This window comes from Bos indicus, chromosome 4 (genome assembly GCF_029378745.1).
Source record: "Bos indicus isolate NIAB-ARS_2022 breed Sahiwal x Tharparkar chromosome 4, NIAB-ARS_B.indTharparkar_mat_pri_1.0, whole genome shotgun sequence".
NCBI lineage: Eukaryota > Metazoa > Chordata > Mammalia > Artiodactyla > Bovidae > Bos > Bos indicus.
In genome coordinates this window covers 45440725-45456673 of record NC_091763.1, presented here as the reverse complement: position 1 = coordinate 45456673, position 15949 = coordinate 45440725, and the positions used below count along the sequence as shown (strand labels likewise).

At 39.7% G+C, this 15949-nt stretch overlaps 1 protein-coding gene across 1 annotated transcript in view; it reads left to right on the top strand.

The window, feature by feature from the left end:
• RELN (reelin) overlaps positions 1–15949 on the top strand; it is a 558072-nt gene that overhangs the window by 71928 nt on the left and 470195 nt on the right. The window contains exon 2 of the mRNA XM_070787714.1: positions 290–400. Within this exon, the coding sequence (XP_070643815.1) occupies positions 290–400 (111 nt within the window). The remainder of the gene's footprint in view (positions 1–289; positions 401–15949) is intronic.

Genomic DNA, 15949 nt, shown 5'->3' with positions numbered 1-15949 from the left:
CCACGTTATTTTCTGTTGAGTTTGCACATAGCTAGGGAAAGTGTAAATGAAAGCAGAAAGGTGGGGCTGATGTGCTAAATTTAGGACCAGCGATTACAGACGTTGGAGTTCTGAGTTTCTTTTTGTTCCTGTGTAATTGCTGATATTAAGGAAATACTAAGTAGGGATAGTATAAAAATAATTTGTTAATAATGAGGAAAGACTGTTTTGACAGTGTCTAACACTTCAGAAATGTATCTCATTATTCTGACTGTATTAATTGAGGTTTCTTTTTTCCCCTGTGTTTCAGTGACAATTTCGACAAGCACCTTCTTTGACGGCTTGCTGGTGACTGGACTATACACGTCTACCAGTGTTAAGGCTTCACAGAGCATTGGAGGGTCTAATGCATTTGGGTTTGGTAAGCTATATTTTACACAGTTATAGGTCTTATTTTTGAAATATCTAAAAGTATTTGACATTTATTATTTCAGAGAAAAAATCTGAAGTGATTTTTGTATGTTTGCTTGAAGTTAAGTGAGTTGAAGTAAGTCATAAATATGCAACCAACCATGAGTTTGGTGTGATGGCCAATCTATTCCTCTCTCTGTGTACTGCTGCTATTACACTTGCTCCTGTGGGATTTGAGTGGATTCCTGTGTTCTGTCATTTAGGTTGATGGAATTGGAATTCATTCTGATGCCATGCATTTATTCAGTAACCTGTTTTTATAAACAGTTCTTAAAATCTTGGAGTAGGTGAAAACTGTCATATTGTTTGGCAAGTAAGCATCACACACAGTGAAAGATAGCAATAATTGTTGAAATCATTGCATTCTCTGCGTATTCATAAAATAATGTGATGTAATATTTAAAATACTTATATGGAGTCTTTGTCCTTAACCCAGAGACCTGGAAGTTTACTTAAGTGGGGGCAGAAGGCTATGTGATGGTCACTGATCACAGAGGGTTCTAGATTTGAAAATCTGTAGTTTACCCATAACTTGATAAACATGCCAATCTGGAATTCAGTAGACCCTTTACAGCATCAAAAATGCAAATTTACTGTATCAATTTATGTAAGACATGAAATCTCTGATCCTACTCTGAGATTAGAAAACTATGAGATTTCCTCCATTAATGTGAGAAAGAATTTCTTTATTGAAGGCAGCCATGTGTTCAATGTTTTATTTTTCCTAGGGTATTTATTAAATAAATAAGTTTTACCTACTTTTGATATATGAAGGAGCATCCCCTCTATGTTGAGTCTCAGCAGAGCTCTGCCCAGATGCATTACTGCTTGATGTCAGAGCAATAATGTTGAGGTTGCAGTGGTACCCTGCTGACCTAAGATGAGGTTCACAGCCTCAGGGTAAAGAAACCAAGAAGTCATTTAATCATCTTGTTAAAATTATCTGACATTGAGAATTTGCCCTGTTTTTAAAAGATCCCAGATAAGCTTTTATAATCTGTTGGTTGCTACTTTTAAGGTCTTCAGAAAAAATAAAATTCTCTTTAAGTCTAAAAATTCCACTTTTTTATTCCCACCTTTACTGTGCTCTGTAGAAATGAGAGGTCAGTTATAATTACATATATATATATATATATATATATATAAACAATATGTGTACCTAAATATATGCTATACTATGTGTTATGTTATGTAGGATTTTCAAGTAGGGTCACCAGATTTAACAAATAAAAATGTACAGGATACTGGCTAAATTTAAATTTTAGATAAAAACAGTTCTAGGATAAGTATGCAGTATTTGGGATAAGATGTCCTGGGTTCTGCCTTACCCCAGTAAAATCAGAACCCCTGAGAACAGGGCTTGGCGTTGGCTCCCAGGTGATTTTACTGTTTATCCAGGGTTGAGAACCACTGTACTGGATCAGTCCAGGGTCCACACCTTGAGCATCCCTGGGAACTTGTAACTAGAGAGTTCCTGGCCTTACTCCAGACTCAGTGAATTAGATACTGTGGGCGGTGAGACAGTGTTCAGTTTTTTAATAAGCACTTGAGGTGATTTTGATACCTACTAAATTTTGAGAACCACTCGTCTACATTGATTAAGTGGGAGAGACATTATTTAAATGACCATATAAATATGTAATAGTAAATCTTGCTAGGGGCTAGCTAGGAAATGTACTGAGTGCTGGGAAAGGGTGTGACAGAGAAATGAAATCTAAACTGGAGTAAAATGGCATATAGTTAGGAAAAGCTTTCCTGGGGAAGTTGTACTGAGCTGAGATGTGAAGAATGAGAGGGAATTAGCTCCCTGTGGAAGGTGGGGCACAGCACACCTGAAAGAGAGAACAATAGATGCAAAGGCCTCAGTGTGGGAAGAGGCTGCCTGTGTTCTAGGAATGAAAAGAAAACCTTGGAGTGACTGACCTGGAACCAAGAGGGAAGGAGATAAGGCTGGATAGGAGACCAGGGCCAGAGCATCCAGGAGCAGAGGGTCCTTTGAGGGCCTCAGCTGAGGAGTGACTTGAACAGACTTTCATTTTAAAGGGATCACTCTGTTGTCAGCATGGAGAACAAACTGTCAGGTCCAGGAGTGCATGCAAAGAGACTGTTCAATGGTTAAAGGTCTGATGTGACAGGGCAGGGAGAGTCCAGGTGCACACTGACATCAGCCAAGCCTGGACCAGAAGGAGCATATGTGGGGGGTGTGGGTGGGGTAAGAGTGTGCACCATGCAGTCGGGGAGACCTGCTCACAGATCCAGACCCCAGCCTTCATTAGTCATGTGGCTCAGCCACGTTGCTTACTAAGCTTAATTTCCTCATCTATGAAATGCTGATGACAATGGCACCTGCTTCATAAGGTGTTGAGCAGTTGCAAGGATGAAAGGAGGTGATAAAGCCCTCACCACATAGAAAATATTTAGTAAAACTTGTTGTTCAGTCACTCAGTTGTATCCAACTTTTTGCGACCCATGGACTGCAGCATGCCAGGCTTCCCTGTCAATTATAAATCTTGATACCTGAAGCAGCTGCTGTTCTCAGTCCAGGATTTCTATGTACTTCCTTTGGCTAGACCAGGCTGGGGTGGGGAAGAAGCATACACACAGAGAAACAGTTCTCAGGTGGAATTAATCTGAGGATTATAGCTCCAGATGATTTGAGAGAACTTGGCTGAATGAAGTAACCATCGTTTGCCAAGATGGAGGCTTGAAATGAGAAGAGTCATTAAGTATCATTTATAAGTATATTGTAAACATATACTGAAAGAATATATATGATGCATGTATCATATGCCTCAGATTTTAGCTAGTAAGCCAAACGAAAAACTAAGAATTGAAAATTGTTAGAAATGATTTAAAGACACCTTGGCCTTAATATATTTTCCATGGTGACTTTAAAAGGTTGTAAAAAGGCAGTTTCACTTGAATTAGAATGTATTTTGGTTTGGCTAAGTGACACGTAGTCTTCCCATGACCTCCAGCCCTAAGATATAGAGGCTGAAGAAACTTCTGAACTTGAAGTCTATTGATGGCAGTTTGACCTCCATAATCAAATACTCAGGTCTCCCACCGGTCACTTGGCGTTTTTATAGGACATGATTTTTATGTGGATGGATAGGTAATTGAGATCTTTTTTTAAGTTCCAGTAATATCCAAATAATTTTTTGTGTGTTTATGTGATAGTGGTAAGTTATCTTAAAAACAAAATTTAATAAAATAACTTGAAAATCATTAAACAGTTAATCTTTATAAATAATATAATAGAAAACAGAAGATTAAATGTCTTTTTAGATAAACGATCATTTTGGAAACAAAAGCACATTAAATTTTTGGTACTTAAGTGTCATATAGTCTTTATAATTTAAATAGAATGGAGAAGATTTGAGTAGGGTACAGATAAGAAAATAAAATAACAGTCTTATAGAAGGTAAAATGTAACAGAATTGCTGCTTTTTGATAGTTTTGTAGCTATAGGAATCAGACTGAAATAATGTGGCAGTCTTTGAGGTAGAACAAAAGTATTGAATACATAATCTATCATTAAGCTCTGATTTAAGGTGGCTCAGTCAGTAAAGAAACCACCTGCAGTGCAAGAGACCCAGGTTTGATCCCTAGGTTGGGAAGATCTCCTGGAGAAGGGAATGGCAACCCACTCCAGTATTCTTGCCTGGAGAATTCCATGGACAGTGACTAACACTTTTAACTGATGAAATTTTAAGCAAATATGACTTATTTGCATTTTTCCAATATATTGTGGAATTAGTGTGTGATAAGCTTAGCTGGTAAAGAACTGCCTGCCAATACACAACTGAGTGACTGAGCACATATGCGTATAAGTGGAAAAAAATTCCAGAAGTACTTTTCTAGGCCCAGCTGTATGTTTTACTTTGCCTTGCTTATCACAACTAGTTAAATGTGTGTGTATGCATGTGTGTGCTCAGTCATGTCCAGCTCTTTGTGACCTCCATGGATTACAGCCCATCAGGCTCCTCTGTCCATGGGATTTTTCAGGCAGGGATGCTGGAGTGGGTTTCCATTTCCTTCTCCAGAGGGTCTTCCTGATCCAGGGATCAAACCTGCGTCTCATGTATTAGCAGGTGGACTCTTTACCACTGAGCCACCTGAGAAGCCCTTTTTTTCTGCTTATAGTTAATTTTAGTTGTACTGATTACACTAAAGTTATAGTCACTCTCTTTTGAATATAATATGTGTGTATGACCAGCCTAAATAAGGCCATAATTACTCTTAAGATATCGTTGTATAAATGTAATCCCTCTATCATAATTACATATGCTTCTGTGTAAAACCAGAATTCTTTAAAATGTATGTCTCAGTGACCAAAAATAGACAAATGCCTAATGGCCAGAAATACATGAAAACAATAGCTACACAAAAGCTGACTGTATGCCAGTAACGCATGATTTGAAATACCTCATTTTGCTTGTCAATGTAAGAAAACATGCTGCCCTAGGGAGGACTGATGTTTAATTATGGATATCTCTTTGTGTATCCCAGAAAAAAATGCTTCCCTCTTGTCTTTGGCACTGAATTCCAGCTCAATCATGTAAATCTTCAAGGCTCATTGTGGTTGCTCAATGAAAGGCTATTTAAATATCCTTTCATACAAAATTGTTCCTTGTCCAGACACTGAAATTCATTTTACTCAATACTTAGTATTCTGGCTCTAAAAGCATATCGCTTAGTTTTTGGTGTTCTGGCTTTCTAAAACCTGAGAATCAGGTTTGCAGTTCTGATGAGTAGCAGCCACACTTCAAATTGTTAGACCCTGCATAAATTAAACTTTTGTTAGATGCTGCATGAATTGCTTTGTAATTCCTAGATAATTTTGCTCAGCTAATACATCAGTCATCTTAGCAGTTTTTCACTTAAGCTTTTATAATTTCCTATGCTTTTAATTTATTTTTTGGTAAGACCATTCTAGAATGACAAGATTTGATGAGATATAAGTTTGGGGAGAAAATGTAGTGCTCAGATCCAAGACGTTTTCTTGGATTCAGTCAATCATATGATGTTCTAATAGAGATTAAGCAAGTACCGTAAAAATTTAATATTTTCAGTATTATCTTTAAAGCATGGTATTAGAACTTTAGAACTTAATGATTTTATTCCCAGAGTGATATGGCACTCTAGATGAATAGGGATAGATTTACAAAACAAAGTAACTATTTTAAGACTTCAAGTTTTAGTAAATCTTATGTTCAGTTCAGTTCAGTTCAGTTCAGTCGCTCAGTCATGTCCAACTCTTTGTGACCCCATGAATCGCAGCACGCCAGGCCTCCCTGTCTATCACCAACTCCCGGAGTTCACTCAGACTCACGTCCATCGAGTCGGTGATGCCATCCAGCCATCTCATCCTCTGTTGTCCCCTTCTCCTTCTGCCCCCAATCCCTCCCAGCATCAGAGGCTTTTCCAATGAGTCAACACTTCGCATAAGGTGGCCAAAGTACTGGAGTTTCAGCTTTAGCATCATTCCTTCCAAAGAAATCCCAGGGCTGATCTCCTTTAGAATGGACTGGTTGGATCTCCTTATTCAGTTCAGTTCAGTTCAGTCGCTCAGTCATGTCCGACTCTTTGCGACCCCATGAAGTGCAGCATGCCAGGCCTCCCTGTCCATCACCAACTCCTGGAGTTCACTGAGACTCACGTCCATCGAGTCAGTGATGCCATCCAGCCATCTCATCCTCTGTTGTCCCCTTCTCCTCTTGCCCCCATTCCCTCCCAGCATCAGAGTCTTTTCCAATGAGTCAACTCTTCGCACGAGGTGGCCAAAGTACTGGAGTTTCAGCTTTAACATCATTCCTTCCAAAGAAATCCCAGGGCTGATCTCCTTCAGAATGGACTGGTTGGATCTCCTTGCAGTCCAAGGGACTCTCAGGAGTCTTCTCTAACACTACAGTTACCACTTAATAAAAATGTGTACTTTACCAGTAGATATAGATTGTATCTTTCATTTCCAGAACACAAGTTTTTGTTACTGCTTTGTTTCATTGTCACTAAGAATAAAAATATAGGGTCTGTTTGAGCTAATTTTTGGTTATCCTTCCCATTAAAACTAAGTAGAACTTTTTGCAAATTTGTAATTATCACCAAGACCCCTACATCCCTGGACATTAGCTACAGTTCAGTTTTGGATATCATAGCTGTGTGAGTTTGAGACATACACGTGTTATGAATACATTCAAGTATTTAGGCTATAATATCTGTAAAGAAGGGGCAGCCACTAATAACTTCATTAAGTAGTGTCCTATATATTGTGATCTTTGTTTACTAGCTGCAATCAAGTTTAACTACTCAGATGATCTTGTTAAATTTATTTTTTGTCCCTTTACAGAGAAATATTTTGTAACATACTTAAGAAATTTTAAACACATTGAGGGACTGGAAGCATGACCTTTTTTCGGTATGTTTTTTTTTAAATTTTATTTTATTTTTAAACTTTACATAATTGTATTAGTTTTGCCAAATATCAAAATGAATCCATCACAGGTATACATGTGCTCCCCATCCTGAACCCTCCTCCCTCCTCCCTCCCCATACCATCCCTCTGGGTCGTCCCAGTGCACTAGCCCCAAGCATCCAGTATCGTGCATCGAACCTGGACTGGCATCTCGTTTCATACATGATATTTTACATGTTTCAATGCCATTCTCCCAAATCTTCCCACCCTCTCCCTCTCCCACAGAGTCCATAAGACTGTTCTATACATCAGTGTCTCTTTTGCTGTCTCGTACACAGAATTTTTTCGGTATGGTAAATGAGCTATAAGATAATTGACAAGAAGACTTTAGTTTAATTAAACAAATTACTCTAGTCTTGGTGGCTCAGTCTGTAAGAATCCACCTGCAATGCAGAAGACATAGGTTTGATCCCTGGGTTGGGAAGATCTCCTGGAGAAGGAAATGGAGACCCACTCCAGTATTCTTGCCTCTGGGAAATCCCAGGGACAAAGGAGCCTGGTGGGTTATAATCCATGGGGTCACAAGAGCCATATGTGACTTAACAACTAAACCACCACCACTGTAGTAAATGGTACAAGGAATATAGTTGACAAGAGATGAAGTTGCCATTCATCTTTCCTCTTTATGGGATATTAGCCTAAGTTTGTTCTTTATTTTTCCCATTAGGGTATGCCAGCATTACCTTCATTAAGAAATACTATTATATGATTCACATTTGACATATGACAAAGAATTTAGGGTTATTTCCCAATTCATAAATCACTACAGAAAATCACTTACAAGAGTAATGGGCATGATGAATATAACTGTTGAATTAATCAGTTGACAAATTGCTAGAGAAAATGTTGAGGAGCATGAGATTTGGGTCAAGTGGAAGAGTTAGTGGAGAAAGGCAGCTCAGTGCAGGGGTCACGATGTGACCTCTGGAGTTAGGCAGCTCTGGCTCCATGCCTGGCTCTGCTTCTTGCTGCCCTGGACCATGTCCTTTCCTCCCCTGAGCTTCAGTTTCTGCATTTGTAAAACAAGGTTGATAGGAAAGGCCAGTTCACAAAGTTGTTGGGTGTGTTAAGTGAGATTTTCCATTCAACTGCCATGTATTGTATATATGCTCAAAATAGGTATTTAAAAAAAATAATCAGAAATTCTTTCTTTGAAATAGGAAATAGAATGAGAAGACAGTTCAAGTGGCAGAAGATTGAAAGAGGGAGGTTGACTTTAATTTGAAGTGGGAATGAACCCAATTTCTTACCCATAGAACTTAGATCTGAGATGTACCTTGGGTGGAGCCTGCTTCAGCCCCTGCCCTCAGGTAGGAAGGGCAAGTGGTGGCTCTGAATGAGAGAGTGTGGGTATGAAGACTAAAACCAGATATTCTGACATCATACCCAGTCTCAGATACTTTTTTTTAAAAATGTGATTCAAATACTATAAGTTTACCATTTGAAGTTTACTTTTCAGTGACTTCTAGTATATTCACAAGGTTGTGCAACTAACACCTATATCTAATGGCAGAATATTTCATCACCTGCAAAGGAAATCCCACCCCCATTAGCACTCACTCACCATTCTTTCCTCCCCTCTGTCCCTGACAACCACTAAGCTACTTTCTGTCTCTCTGTTGTTGTTTGTTGTTATTCAGTCACTAAATTGTGTTTGATTCTTTGTGAACCCATGGATTGCAGCACGCCAGCGTTCCTTCTCTATCACGACCTCTCCAAGTTTGCTCAAACTTGTGTCCATTGAGTCGGTGATGCCATCCAACCATTGCATTCTCTGTCACCCCGTTCTCTTCTTGCCCTCAGGCGTTCCCAGCATTAGAGTCTTTTCCAGTGAGTCAGCTCTTCGCATCAGGTGGCCAAAGGATTGGAGCTTCAGCTACAGCAGTAGTCCTTCAAATGAATATTCAGAGTTGATTTCCTTTAGGATTGACTGGTTTGATCTCCTTGCTGTCCAAAGGACTCTTAAGAATCTTCTCCAGCACCTCAATTCAAAAACATCAGTTCTTCAGTGCTCAGCATTCTGTCCCTGTAGACATGCCTATTTTAAATATTTCAAGTACAATATATGGCTTTGTATCTAGCTTCTTTAACTTAGCTTGATATTTTCAAGGTTCATTTATGTTGTGGCATGTATCTTCATTCCTTTTTCTAAGTCATAATTCTATTGTATGGATATACTACATTTTTATAGTGATATACCACAATTGGTTGTTTCCAGATTCTTGAAAGGAGTTCAGTTCAGTCAGTTCAGTTGCTCAGTTGTGTCTGACTCTTTGCGACCCCATGAATTGCACGCCAGGAGTTAGGGCTGTGCAAATTGGAAATGTTTAAGGAGGATGTAAGGCAAAAGACCACCAAATTCCTTAAGTAATTCATCAGCAGCTGTAAAAGCTCTGAAGATGCACATGCACTTAGCTTTCCCTATGGTTCAGACTTGAAAATGGTTGGAAATCAAGATGAATGACTCCTTTGTCTTTCTTCTTGCCATTCTAGGGCGATAGGTTACAATGGCATTGTTTTTACCCTATCACTTTGGCCTCAGATTAAACCATGGGGTACACAAGCCAAACTGTTGTTGTTGTTGTTGTTGTTTAGTCCCTAAGTTGTATCTGACTCTTTGTGACTTCATAGACTGCAGCATGCTAGGCTTTCCTGTCCTTCGCTATCTCCTGGAATTTGCTGAAATTCATGTCCATTGAATCAGTGATGCTATCTAACCATCTCATCCTCTGCCACCCCCTTCTCCTTTTGTTCTCAGTCTTTCCCAGCATCAGGGTCTTTTCCAATGAATCAGTTTTTTGAATCAAGTGGCCAAAGTATTGGAGCTTCAGCTTCAGTATCAATCCTTCCAGTGAATATTCAGGACTGATTTTCTTTAGGATTGACTGGTTTGATCTCCTTGCAATCTGAGGGACTCTCAATAGTTGCTGAGCTCCAGCCCCAGCTGATCCAGGGAGTTCGAAGCAGGGATGGTGTCGGTGAGGATCAGGATACAATAGCTTCAATTAGATATTAATTAGAGATGTAAAGAGTAATAGAATGAGGATAGCTCAGTAGGAAAATTTAGTGGAGAAAAGAGGCTGAGTAGCTTGGTTTACGCGGGAGACCAATAAAACTTCAAGACAAGAAGTTTGCACCACTTACGTAGGCCGCAGGCGTCCTTCCGTTCTCCCGAAGGAGAGGAGACACTGAGGCCTCCCCTGTCAGATCTTAGAAGCCCAGGCAAAATTAGTAAGCTTGGTGGGTTCTGTGCTCCAGATGTAGACTCAGCCAGAGTTTGAGAGAGCGAGTGACATGGGGAGACCAGTATTTCGAGGAACTGATCCCAATTCCTTATTTTCCATGGTCTACTTTTATACACTGAGATGTTATGCAAAAGTCACACGGGGTCAGCAGTACTGACTTTTATCAAAGTCAGGTGCTTCATACAAATGTATACAGAGGTCTTAGGGGTGTTACATCATCTTCTGGCCAGGGGGCCTGCTGACAATTTATGACCCTCTCCTTGTGACAGCGGTCAGTCAACCAGGACGCTTATTTCTCCAGGGGTGATTATTCTTAAAAAAGACTCCACCTTCCAAAGGTACCAGATAAAGTTACATTCCTATAGGGTGAGGGTGTAGTGGGTTTTAATTAAGGAAACAATTTACTTAGCCTAAGGTCTAACGTGATTTATATCAAAGGTTAATACTTATTTCTTCTATATATTCATTAATGTGTGTAAGGGCAGGGGATGTGGAGACTTAGCAGCAAACATTGGCTCAACAAATGAAAAACGCTTCACCAATACAATTTCTAATCAGCCCATTATACTTATACTAATGGTTTTCTAACTTTTCTAAGGAACCTGTTTTTTAGAAGGTTTAAAGCATCTTGTGCCTCTCACAGTTGGGAGGCTGTGAGCAATCACATGTGGCCGGACAAGCCTGTCAGGCAGGCCAGAGAACCTTCAGAGGAGTTTGTAGGTTAAAACACTCTTGTCACGCCCAGGAGTTTTTATTAACTGGAGCTCTAAGTTAACTCCTTCTCCGAAAGAGGTGGTAGGGGACAGCCCCCCGTAAAGTCAGAGGTGTAGGTGAGAGCACAAAGTAGTAAAGTAGGCAGGCTCTGGTTATGGGGGTAGATGCTCAAGGATTTCCAGGGGGACTCCTGAGGCTCGATCCCGCCTTTGCATATGTTGAGCCTCCTTCCTCATGACCTTTGCCACGGGTGGAGTGCCTCCTGCCGGCTCCCGGCAAATAGTCTTCTCCAACACCACAGTTTGAAAGCATCAGTTCTTTGGTGCTCAATCTTCTTTATGGTCCAGCTCTCACATCTGTACATGACTACTGGGAAAAAAACATATCTTTGGCTATATGGACCTTTGTCAGCAAAGTGATGTCTCCACTTTTTAATGTGCTCTCTAGGTTTGTTGTAGCTTTCCTTCCAAGGAGCAAGTGTCTTTTTAATTTCATGGTTGCAGTCACCATTCTGCAGTGATTTTGGAGTCCAAGAAAATAAAATCAGTCATTGCTTCCACTTTCCCCACTTCTATTTGCCATGAGGTGATGGGACCAGATGCCATGATCTTAGTTTTTTTAATGTTGAGTTTCAGGCCAGCTTTTCCACTCTCCTCTTACTGTCATCAAGAGGCTATTTAGCTCCTTTTTACTTTCTGCCATTTGCATGGTATCATCTGTGTATCTGAGGTTGTTGATATTTCTCCTGGCAATCTTGATTCCAGCTTGTACTTCATCCAGCCTGGCATTTCGCATGATGCACTCTGCATATAAGTTAAATAAGCAAGGTGACAATATACAGCCTTGTGGTGCTCCTTTCCCAATTTTAAAGCCAAGCTGAGTCAATCAAATTTACTAGTATAGGAATTTAGAATTAGCACTCATCAATCACAGTCCAACTCTTCATGAGCTCAGTCAAGGCAGATATAAACTTTCGGGAGCTCTGAGCAGCTGTTTTCCACAGTGGCTCAGAGGAAGATCATGCAGAAATAGGAGAAGGAGAGAGACGGAATGCTGCCTGAGGTGTCAGAGCTTTCCAAGCTCTTATTTTAGGCTTTCTTCTCATCAGGCTCAGATATTCTTAGGCTCTAACAAGCAATTAAAAATAGCTAACATCTATCAAACACTTGGTGTGTGCCAGATGTGTTACAGGTATTAACTCTTTTGATCTGAACAAAAATCCTACTATAGTTATTCTCATTTTGTTGATAGAGAAGCGAAGGTACAGAGACGGCAGGTAACCTGTCCAGGGTGACACATAAGAAGTTGCAAAGCCATAATCCAAACCTGGCTCTATAGCTACTCGTTAAACTCCACTTAACAGCCTGAGCCAGCTTGAATTGGTTTCTACTACAGCCAAAATAAACTTCACTTTTAAAAAGCCCTTCTCTGCTTAGCCCTATCTGTCCCTAATTCTTGTTTCTTCCCAGCCTCCTTCTATTCCTTTCCAGTCACCTACTGCCTCTACATACACACATACATATCCATGCACCAATCACGGCAGCCCACACACTGTTCCAAAATCCTAGCTACTTTCAACCTTGTTTATAGTGCTTGGAATTCCTTTTGGCTCTGTCCGCTGGGCAGACATCCTGCCATTTTTTAAGGCCTCTGTCCTGACTCACCTCCTCTACTGAGCCCATGTGACCCCTCCTCTCTATTCCTCTGTGGTCCCAGCCTTCATAGACCTCTTTACTCCTTCCTCAATGCTCCACCCTCTGCTGCTGCTGCTACTGCTAAGTCGCTTCAGTCGTGTCCGACTCTGTGCGACCCCACAGAGGGCAGCCCACCAGGCTCCCCCATCCCTGGGATTCTCCAGGCAAGAGCACTGGAGTGGGTTGCCATTTCCTTCTCCAATGCATGAAAGTGAAAAATGAAAGTGAAGTCGCTCAGTCATGTCTGGCTCTTCGCGACCTCATGGACTGCAGCCTACCAGGCTCCTACATCCATGGGATTTTCCAGGCAAGAGTACTGGAGTGGGGTGCCATTGCCTTCTCCGAACAATCTGCTGAATTTACTTGTTTAAAAACTTTTGTATCTCTTTGAGGATGAGAGATGGTCTAGTCAGCTTCACTCTCATGGCACATAACCAGTGCTCAATAAGTATTTATTGAATGAATAACAAAAATCTTTGAATCTTTATAAGGTATTTTACTAGCACTGACGTTAGTAAAATGCATGTATTAATATGTGCACAAGTGGACAGGTATGGACAAGAGAGAGAAACTATTATTGTCTTTAAGTTTGAGGATATTTCCAAATCTACATATGTACTTATATCTCTACACATCTATACAAACACTTGAGACTGTAGGAACAGATGTATATTTTATTATCAGAGATCCTGGAAAAATGTATTATCTTGCCCATCACTTTGTTCCTTTCTCTCCTGGAGGTAGCAGACATGAGTGCCTTCAGATAGGAGAGTGATTGGTTAAGGGCCTTCTGTTGAATCAAGAGAGTAGAAACATTGTCAAGAGATTGTTCAGTTCATCTTCATATCGTAGGGGCAAGTCAATGTAATGATACATGTAATGATCATTGTAATGATACATGTATGTATCAATGTAATGGTACATGTAATGGTACATGTAATGATCATACAATGTAATGATACATGACAATAAATTTCTTATTTTATTTCTTAGATCTTTCAAAAAATAATGACTAAAAAATGGTGACTCTATAATTTTTTGGGAACATAGTTGAAGAGAATAGACTTGATTAAAGTCTAGTCAAGTGAGGTGATTAAAGGTTTTCTGCTATATATGTGTAACACTTTGCATAACTTCAAATGTTTTTTATATAATTTTTATATAATTGAAAATGGTGTATGTTTGTTTAAAAGTAGTTCTTTCCTTTAGGTGGCAAAGAGCAAATAAATGACAAAAACCCAAGCAAATAAAAAAACTAAAAAATCCCCACACTTGACCTATGATTCATCCATTTCATAGCTCTTTATATAACTTGTCTGTCTTCTCTGGACAGTTTACATATTCTAGGTAGATAAATTCAGCCCTGGTAAGATATGTGCTCAGAAATCACTGTTCAGTTCAGTTCAGTCACTCAGTCGTGTCCTACTCTTTGCAACCCCATGAATCGCAGCAGGCCAAGCCTCCCTGTCCATCACCAACTCCCAGAGTTTACTCAGACTCACTTCTATTGAGTCGGTGATGCCATCTAGCCATCTCATCCTCTGTCATCCCCTTCTCCTCCTGCCCCCAATCCCTCCCAGCATCACAGTCTTTTCCAATGAGTCAACTCTTCACATGAGGTGGCCAAAGTACTGGAGTTTCAGCTTTAGCATCATTCCTTCCAAAGAACACCCAAGGCTGATCTCCTTTAGAATGGACTGGTTGGATCTCCTTGCAGTCCAAGGGACTCTCAAGAGTCTTCTCCAACACCACAGTTCAAAAGCATCAATTCTTCAGCACTCAGCTTTCTTCACAGTCCAGCTCTCACATCCATACATGACCACTGGAAAAACCATAGCCTTGACTAGACGAACCTTTGTTGGCAAAGTAATGTCCCTGCTTTTGAATATGCTATCTAGGTTGGTCATAACTTTCCTTCCAAGGAGTAAGCGTCTTTTAATTTCATGGCTGCAGTCACCATCTGTAGTGATTTTGGAGCCCCAGAAAATAAAGTCTGACACTGTTTCCACTGTTTCTCCATCTATTTCCCATGAAGTAGATCACTGTAGGTACTTTAAAAATGTATCCCTAAGGAAGAGGAGTTCTTTTAAGCTCCATTCTCTTCCTTATTCTTACTCAAATCCATGTGCTCAGGAACACAGTAAATTGGCTGCTCACAAATAAAAACGTTGGTAAAGTCATATTTTTAGAGCAGATTCTAGTAAAAGTTGCCACTGTGCTGTATAAGTTATGAATTTTGAAATTGTTTTGTTATGATTTTGTTTGTTAGTGTTTAAAAATTATTGGCAAAGAGACTCCTCTGTCTTGGCAAATATAATCTTATTTCTCTCATTAAAGAAAATATTTGCCCCAAAGACTGAATGCCAAACAACAAGGACAGAGCAGTAGGTCATTATGTGGGGGTACTTTCTCATGCCTAAGTTTTTAACAATAATTTTGGAAGATAAATGAGGTCTTATTGCTCTGTAAAATTGTTTCTGTAAATGAGGTTTTACTTCTCACTGGATAAAAGCAGAATCAGAAATGCTTTCTCTCTTTTTCTTAAATAATAATTTTTTAAATATAAATTTATTTATTTTAATTGGGGGCTAATTACTTTACAATATTGTATTGGTTTTGCCATACATCAACATGAATCCGCCACGGGTGTACATGTGTTCCCCATCCTGAACCCCCCTCCCACCTCCCTCCCTGTACCATCCCTCTGGGTCATCCCAGTGCACCAGCCCCCAGCATCCTGTATCCTGCATCAATCCTGGACTGGCAATTCGTTTCACATATGATATTATACATGTTTCAATGCCATTAAATAATAATTTTTAAAGCCACTTTGTAATAGTGTGTCTTTGCTAATAAGAGAAAACTGTTTTTCTGTGAGAGTGAGGCTTTTCACAGCCTGTCAGTCTGTCCACTTTAACCAGAGACAAGACCAAGTACATGCTTAAGGGAAAAAACTTCAGAACAGCTGGTCTAGTGGTTGTTTAGCTTCTAGTGTAGTTTCCTCTTCAGGTTTTCCAGTCCTTTTTTAAGGTATCCAAGTAATGATACATGAGTTTATGTTTCACGTTCACAGTAATTGATTTTTAAATACTCTTGGATAAGGTTGACCTTTTCCTAACAGCTAAATTTAGGAATAATTTAAAATAACTTTAGAATATTTTGACTTCCTGAAAATCATTCTGATGACAATCTTTGAAGTATTTTTAAAAAGTGAAAGTAAATTCTTGGCATTGCTTAGGAAATAGTTCTGAATACAACATGTGAATTTGAAAATAGATGTAGGAGTCCAATAAAGGCATTTCACAAAATGCCAGTTCTGTTTTCACTCTTGTCTTCTGCTCTGTGGTTTATATTCAACCCTCTGATGCTAA